This window comes from Phodopus roborovskii, unplaced genomic scaffold (genome assembly GCF_943737965.1).
Source record: "Phodopus roborovskii unplaced genomic scaffold, PHOROB, whole genome shotgun sequence".
NCBI classification, from domain to species: Eukaryota; Metazoa; Chordata; class Mammalia; order Rodentia; family Cricetidae; genus Phodopus; species Phodopus roborovskii.
The window spans coordinates 697,418-705,910 of NW_026125680.1; the positions used below are offsets into that span (position 1 = coordinate 697,418).

The following is an 8,493-nucleotide window of genomic DNA, read 5'->3' on the forward strand; positions in this document are numbered from 1 at the left end:
TAGCACTTGAGAGGCAGAGGCAGGTGGATCTCTCTCTATGAGTCTGAGGTCAGCCTGGTCTAAAAAGTGAGTTTCATGACAGCCAGAACTACATAGACCTTGTATCCCCCCCCCAAAAAAAGGAAAAAAAAAGAACAACCAAAAGAGGCATGCCATACTACTGACATTTCCATAGAAATATATTATGTAAATGTATATAATATTATGTAAAATATACAATATTTTAACCAGCCATTAATTTAAGACAGAAAACGAAAAGGATTAAAATTAAATCAGTTCCATCATTCACTGCCTTACTGAAAAGAAAAAAGAAAAAAAAACACTAGAGATATCAGAATTTCAGAAAGGAAATAGAAGACTTTTTTTTTCTCAAAAGAGTCTCAAATGCTCCAAAGTGATCTCAAATGCATTCTGTAGTCACGTTTACTCTAAAGCTCCGATCTTAATGCTACTGCTCCCCAAGTTCTCATATTATCAAAGCATTACAGGACGGGAAAACGCCATACCAGCCTCATGGAGTTCGGGGACTTTAACCCATGATATTATTCATAAGACACAAGGGCTACATCCCTTGCCCAAAAACTGATGTCTCTATGACTGTGGCCAAACTAGACAGAAGAGTTCTCATGTTCTCAGCACCTTGCCAACAACAGTTTCAGGATTTAGAGTAAAGACGAGCGAAGGCCAGGAAATATATATGTGCAGCTTTAGTATATGAGCAGTTATCAAAACTGTAAGACCAGTCATTTTCTGGGAGAAAAATTCTTTTGGGGAGGTGAGAGTTGTTTGTTTTTATTTCTCTTTTGTTTTTGTCTTTTCAAGACTGAGTTTCTTTGTGTAACAGCACTGGCTGTCCCAGAACTCGCTCTGTAGACTAGGCTGGCCTAGAACTCACAGACATCCACCTGTCTCTGCCTCCCGAGTGCTGGGATTAAAGTCATGAGACACCACTGTCTGGCAGGAGGATTCTTACTTCAGTACCAGGGCTCCTGAATATTGTCCAGTTCACACCTGTTAACTGACGGAGATACCCTAGTGTTTTACAGCCCTTTTTAGTCTCAAAGTGAACAGAACATGTTGAAAACAGCCAGTCTCCCGGGAACCAGTCTGACCACATGCCATTGAAGGGGCTGCTTGACTGACAAGTCTGGGATGGAGACCAGGCACAAAGGCCTGCTGTTCACCATTAGATCATTCAGAGAAGTCATTAGAAGTGTGTGTGTGTGTGTGTGTGTGTGTGTGTGTGTGTGTGTGTGTGTTCGAAAGAGCTATTAGGATATTAGGAACCTCAGCACGTGTACGACAATTCTCAAAGATTTACCAGCAGTCATGAAGTCTGAACAGTAGTACGAAACTCCTCAGTAGCGCGGGTGAAGTTGAGCCCTTTCTTCTGCCTGCTGAGCAACCCGGGCCCCTGCAATCTGCCCCAAGCTCCTGGAAAGGCAGAGCATGGAAGTACCACAGGCTCGAACTTCATTTTCTGTGCAGTCCAGAGACCCTCCCCGATAAACACATTAGCATAATATCCTTTCTCCGCCAAGTAGCAGGGAACCAGGGTGGGGCACTAGGCCGAGAAATGCTGTCCTCCGTTTCCACAAGTCCTCCTGAGCTACTGGGGGATCTTTTCTTGCTACCAGGACCGCCACCCGTACCGTAGGAAGATAATTCACCGAGGCCAGGAGACTCAACTGAGAGGCAACTTGGAAGGCCCCTATACACCCTCCTTGCCCAGACGTCATTGCCTTCCCTGAACACAAAGCCTTCTCATCACAGCTCCAAACTGCCCCCCCCAGTTTTGAACCCCAGGGGGCTCAGCCCATAGCAACAAGCGCCAACCGGAAGCAAGGATGGCATGCTTCTGATTGGATAAACTAAACTGGAGTATGGAGGTTGGAGGCCCCAGGCCGGAAGCTGGCCGGTGCTGGTGGAGAGCCCCACTTCCGGAACTGTAGGGGGCTCCCTCTCAGAGTCTTCACAGGCCTAAGGGACAGCAAGCCGCAAGCGACTTCGACGGCATTCACGCCATGAAGCGCCAAAACGTCGATTACCTACTTCGGGTGGGATCTGACGAGGACGAGGAAAGATGGAATGGTCAGTGCGCGCTGGGAAGGGCGGGTTGGCGATGCCCCTGAGGGAGGGTGGCCCCACAGAGGCGACTGGACGGCCGGCCGGGCGCGCCCAGGGCTCCGCGGGCTACGCCTCCACAGGACTTCGCGCCCCTAGGCCTCGTCACCTGTTCTGTCTCCCTTTCCCCAGTTTCAGGCGCCCAGGCACCGACGGTCATGCCGGGAGGAGAGGGGAGATATAAGGAAGAGACTGCTCGGGGCCAGCCTGGGCAGGGAGCGGCAGCAGCAGAAGGGGACGCAGCAGGAGAATCAAGTGGAGACGGTCCCTCCACTGCTGCTGCTGCTGCTGCTTCCCCCATGGGTGGCGGGAACCAAGAGGGCGCCCGAGGCAGTGGCCAGGACAATGAGCTGCAGCCTCAGGAGCCAGTTCAGCAGGGCATGGGCGACGACGAGGATGGGCCAGTGCCTGTGCTGCTGCCTGTGCCAGCGCCAGTGTGCAAACGCAACTCACGGAAGAGGTTCGCCCACTGGCAACTGCAGAAGCTGGAGAGTGTTTTCCAGCTTACTCACTACATCAGTGCAAAAGTAAGGTGAGCAGATAGCCTGGCTTGGTGTCCTGCTTCCTGGGAGTATGTGGTCCAGGGTTGTGTCTGATTTCCACTGGTGCCCCCCTCTTACTCTCTCTTTAAAACTACTTATTACATTTTATGTTTATTCATTTATTTTATTGTGTGTTTGCCACACCACATGTACTGAAGTGAGAGGACAACTAGGGGAGTGAGTTTTCTCTTCACAATGTACCTCCCAGGGTCGAACTCAGGCCACGGGGCAGCAAGAACCTTTTCGTGCTGAGCTATTATCTCCTCAGCCTCTCTCTTGCCGTCTTGAAATAAAAGCCATCTACAACATCCAGGCTGCCAGTCCCCATCCTCTGGCACTAGGGTTTTGGGGTGAGGGATGAGACTAAATAAAACTGAGAAGGAAGGTAGTTTCATGTATTTAATTGTATAAAATTGGGCAGTATCTGTTGATATAAGGTCTAAAACAGGCCTTATATCAGGATGACATTCTGCCTTTCTTTAAAATTTTCATACATCTGGGGCTGGCAAGATGACTCAGTGGTTAAGAGCACTGGCTCCTCTTCCAGACGACTCAGGTTTGTTTCCCAGCACTCACATGGCAGCTCACAACCATCTGGAACTCCAGTTCCAGAAGATGTGACTCGCTATTCTGACTATCTCCTTGTGCACTAGGCAGGAATGTGATACACATACCTACATGCAGGGAAAACGTTCACACACATGAAATAAATGATCCTTTTTAAAAAATTGCTACATCTGTGCACCATGCATTTCTTAAGTTTCATAAACATAGCTATTGGTACATTCCTCTCAATTACTGTCTTTTGGCCTTCTATTAAAACTTCCACCCCCTGCATAAACGTAGCTCCCTTTGCAGCTCAAGATTCATTCCCCAGCTTCCTTCACTGGGAGAGTTCAGGACTGGGCAGCGAGTATTGTGCAAAACAAAAAAAGAAAGAAAGAAAGAAAGAAGTAGGATTCACTTTGTGTCTGTTGTGTTTATAGTATTTATTTTCTGCGGTGGGTGACATGGCTCCCTGAGCGAAGGTACTTGTTGCCAAGTCTGAGAACTTGAATTCATCAGTATACACAGAATAGGACAGAACTAACTTCTATTCACTCTCCTCCATCTAACCTGCACAGGCACACCAAATAAATAAGGGAAACCTATCACTTGCTTGCAGGTTTGACACCCTCCCATATTAAATGGACATTAGAAATCCTTGGGTGCTTTCCACTAATCTGTCTTCTTTTATTTGACTTTATCCTTCTGGCCTGTCAAAGGGCCTCACTCAACTTTTCCTGTTCGTTTTAGTAGCTTGATATATAGATAATACATATAAATATAGATACAGATATAGATATAGATCCTTCATTGCCACACATAGCGTTAGGAGTACCTCTTCCTTTCTTTTAGGTTTTTGCTGTCTATATTAGTGTTTTTCACATTGCTTATTGGGGACATGCTTGAATTTTTATGCCTGTTAATGGTCAATTGGTAAAATAAAATTAGTAGTAAAATTTTCTAAACCCCAAATCTCCAAGGTGAATGTCACAAAACATTTAAAAACAAATCTAAAATGTCCTATAGCTATTTTATTCTATCCATGATGTCAAATACTGAACATTTGCCATGTCTTTCCCTTAGAAAACGTTTGGCAACATGCATGGGTGTGAGTGAAGCCAAAGTGCAGGTGAGTACAGGAAAGGTAGTTGGAGGTCAAAGACTGCTCTTCTATGTCCATGAAGTTGCTATTTTGTTGTTGACTTCACACTGTTACAAAAAAAAATTACCTTTAAAACATATTGTGGTTGTTATATTTTATGCTCATGGTTGTTTTGCCTGCATTTATGTCTGTGAACCACGTGCATTGCCTTGTGTCTGAAGCAGCCAGGAGAGGGAATCAGATTGCCTGGAATGGAATTCGAGTTAAAGATGGTTGTACGATACCCAGGAATCAAATCCAGGTCCTCTAGATTATCAACCAGCACTTTGAACTGCTTAACCATCTCTTCAACCATCAAAAACCATCTTTTATAATGATTATTTATTTACTTATGGGTTTTTTTGAGACACAGTTTTTCTGTATATCACTGGCTGTCCTAGAACTTGCTCTATAGTCCAGGCCGACCTTGAACTCACAGAGATTCACCTGCCTCTGCCTCTGGAGTACTGGGATTAAAGGCATGAGCCAAAACTGCCCAGCCCAAAGATACCTTTTTTATAGTTATTTTATTTACATGTTTGTATGTTTGTATTGTCTGTTTTTACAACATATCTGTGGGTGTTGGAGGCCAGAAGACAACACTAGATCATCTGGAGCTGGAGTTGAAGGCAGTTGTGAGCCTCCCAATGTGGGTGCTCTAAACAAAGCACAGGATCTTTGCAAGAGCAGCAAGTGTTCTTACCTATTGAAGCATCTCTCTAGCCCTACCATTTTGACTTTGTGATCTTTGTAGAAAAGGTACAAAGGGGAATAAGACCACACAGAAATGGGTCATTTTACGATGGAACACAACTTTCTAGAGGAACAAAAAAGGTGTGAGCACTACACTACTTTCACTCCCTAAATGCATACACATTGCACACACTTATCCTATGGATAAATTGTAAATATATGTGTTTGAGTCATTAAAATGCATACATGTTATAGGCACACACAGTTGTATTATATATATATATATATGTATATATGTGTATATATATATGAATGATATATAAGCACGTATATATCTTGTACAATTCCTGTTAACATTAGTATCCTTTAAGTAGAATGTCTCTGTGGAGACATCTCTCTGGGATTATGACATGCAAAGGACACACACTGGTATAGCTTGAGTTTCCATGATCCTAGACTATTAGAAATATTGTAAACTACACATAAATTCTATCCTTACAGGGGCAGTTTGAGTGTGTGGAGAGTTCACAGACAAAGCCCTGCATGTGTAAACCTGGTAGAAAGTTGGTTAAACAGAGACTGACGGGAACGGGGATGCACAGAGTCCAAAGGTGCTGTCCTCCTGCTGTTTGAAGCACCTGGTGTGGCCACACAGATAAGGGCAGCCAGCAGTATAATTGTCTGAAGCACGCGGGTGCGTCTGCCTGAAAACGCTGCTAACGTCCTCCAGTGTGCACTGCAGTAGAGACAGGGAAAGGCCTGCAACGTTTGGACATTTGTCCAGGGACTAATTCTGCAGTGCTGGGGATACTGTACTATACTACATACCTCGGCCCCTCGAAAAGTTAGAGCAGTGAGAAAGAAAGGTCCTCTGGCAGATAAAGTACATGGTATGCTTTTAGGTTATTATCCTAATTATTTATATGGTAAACCAATTTATTTTTCTCCCATTATAGAATTGGTTTAAGAAGAAAAGAGAAAAATACAGGAAATATAAAAACCTGTAAATAAAGGGCCAGAGATGCTCCTCCTGCTAACTAGACCACCTTTCCCTGAAGACAATGGGAGAGCCCTACCATTTCATTCTTGCTCAGGAGCCAGACGCAGATTTTTTTTTCTGTCACCAGCAACCTGTTATTATACCCATATTCTCCTCAGCACTTGTGTTTTCAATAAAGAGGTAATATGTTTGTCCATGTGTCTTCTAGAATAGTAAGATCCTGGTGTACGTTATCTTGAAATGCCCTTTAAACAGGATGACAAGCTCTCCTTCCATGAGGTGACAGTTCTGAGTCACCATCAGTAGTAGGCCCTGCATATCACAGGACCTTCCCTAGTGTGAGAGTAGAGTTGCACTGACATGCACATTCTTTTTGTGCCCCTACCATGCTGTCCTCACCCTGCCCCTGACCATGTGCAAGAGATGCAAGGCAAGTCCCTAGGGGAAGACAGTGGTTTTTCCACACACAGCTGGTTCTGCCTAAGCTTAGAATTTCATGTCAACCCTAGACTCTAAGAGAAACCTCTATGAGGTTACTCACAAGATCACAGGAAGCAAGCAGCACAAATATACCTAGGCTGTTCCTACTTCTCTGGCCTGCCCTCCTTTTATGTGCACGCAGGGCATTGGCAGCTACTCTGGCAGGGGTCCTGCTGCTACCAAGGGACACTAAACCTGTCCCATCCAGTCCACAGGTAGGCTTTTCTCTCTTGTCCTTCCTCCACAGAGCAGAATCTAACACTCCTTGAGATCTTTGTAAAGTGTATATTTCTTGTGTCTCAGAAACAGACTAATACTTGAATCTTTTTTCCCATTCTGGAAGCTTTTTAAAAGGTTCCTGAGGGAGAAAAAACACGGACATGCATTGAGCTCACCCTTGTGTTTCTTAGGATCAGCCATGAGACTGCCTGCAATCTTCCAGTCATACATGGTGCAGAGGGACAGTGAACAGATGCTAGGTGTCTCTACTTCCAAAGCTCATAACCTCCAAATAATATCACTCGAGCCTCCCCTTAAACCAACACTTAAAACAACCCTCATCATTTCTAATTCTGCTAACATAGGCCACCCCTGATGTAAGGTACCTGTTCCCTTAAAGCTGGTATCAATGTTCTGGTACCTAAGCTGCAAGGTGAAAAAAAGCACCAAAAATTCTATCCACTGACCCAGAGGAGGAACTACTTCTGGACAATGTCCAGAATGAAAGGTGACCCTATCCTGAGCCTCAGATCCAGGTACCCTTCCTTCTTCTTCCCCTACAGAGTCTCCCCAGCATACAGGCAGTGATTCCAATTGTGCTCCCTATTCCCGGAACTCCCCGAACTCAACCCAGAACTGGGCAGTTGTGTAGTGGCATCTGGCCTTGCCAGTGAATTGGTGTTAGTGGCCACTTCCCTTTGGGTGTGGCTTCCGGTGCAGATGTGACCAGAAAGTGATGAAGCAGAAGCAGGGTTGTCTCATCTCTCTTGCTCTCTCTGTGTGTCTCTCTTGGGTCGAGGGTCTGATCAGAAGGGCAGAGAAAGGCTACAGCAGTTCTTTATTATTATCATTTATCGTTTATCTTGAGTCTAGTGAACTCATTATTTCCCCCAACTTCAATTGGCGCCCAAGGTGGTTGGGTGGATTCCCACGACCAGCCGACATGGCTGCTAGCAACACAGTTCCTGCCAATGTTCCCTTATGGCAAACTCCTAGACTAGTGGTTTTTCAACCTATGGACCACAGCCCTGTTGGGGGCCCAGTAACCCTTTCACATATCATATATCCTGCATATCACTTATTTACATTATGATTCGTAACCGTAGTAAAACTATTGTTATGAAAGAGGCAACAAAATAATTTTAGGATTGGGGTCACCACAACATAAGGATCTGTATTAAAGTGTCACAGCACTAAGAGGGTTGAAAACCCAGTGCCCTAGACTCACTCCGTTTGAGCCAAAGGATCCTAGTTAGAAGCCCCACCCCCATTTATGAAATATATATTCCCTTTTCAGCAAGTGATCTGTACAACCAGAAGTCCCAGAATCCCCCTTTCTCTAAGAAACCCGAAGATTTAAAAATTCAGCAGACACCCACAGCTAAACACTGAACCAGACTCCCTGGAATGCAGTTACAGAGAGGGAGGAGTGATGAGCAAAGGGGTCAAGGCCAGGCTGGAGAAACCCACAGAAACAGCTGACCTGAGCAAGTGGGAGCTCATGGCTTCCAGTCTGATATCTGGGAAACCAGCATAGGACTGACCCAGATTCCCTGAACGTGGGTCGCAGATAGAAGGACTGGGTAGTCTATAGGACCACATCAGTGGAACCAAGTTGTATCCCTGGTATATGAAAGGACTCCAGGAACACATTCCCCATGGAGGGATACTCCCTTTGGCTAGAGACATGGAGAAGGGCCTAAGCCCTACTCCAAATGACTTTGATGATCCCTCCTAGGCCTCACCCT

At 45.3% G+C, this 8,493-nt stretch overlaps 1 protein-coding gene across 1 annotated transcript; it reads left to right on the forward strand.

Moving 5' to 3' along the window:
- Positions 1-2,024: 2,024 nt before the first annotated feature.
- LOC127217452 (short stature homeobox protein 2) lies at positions 2,025-6,096 on the forward strand. Its single transcript, XM_051178455.1, has 4 exons — positions 2,025-2,091; positions 2,257-2,656; positions 4,296-4,341; positions 6,003-6,096. Exons 1-4 carry the CDS (start codon positions 2,025-2,027, stop codon positions 6,051-6,053), a joined length of 564 nt encoding a protein of 187 aa, XP_051034412.1. The 3' UTR covers positions 6,054-6,096.
- Positions 6,097-8,493: the final 2,397 nt, after the last annotated feature.

What these genes read in the sequence shown, in the direction of transcription:
- LOC127217452 (XM_051178455.1), top strand. Translation starts at nt 2,025, where the DNA reads ATGAAGCGCCAAAACGTCGATTACCTACTTCGGGTGGGATCTGACGAG. An exon ending in TACATCAGTGCAAAAGTAAG is followed by an intron (nt 2,657 to 4,295) that starts GTGAGCAGATAG and finishes TCTTTCCCTTAG; the next exon opens with AAAACGTTTGGCAACATGCA. An exon ending in TGAGTGAAGCCAAAGTGCAG is followed by an intron (nt 4,342 to 6,002) that starts GTGAGTACAGGA and finishes CTCCCATTATAG; the next exon opens with AATTGGTTTAAGAAGAAAAG.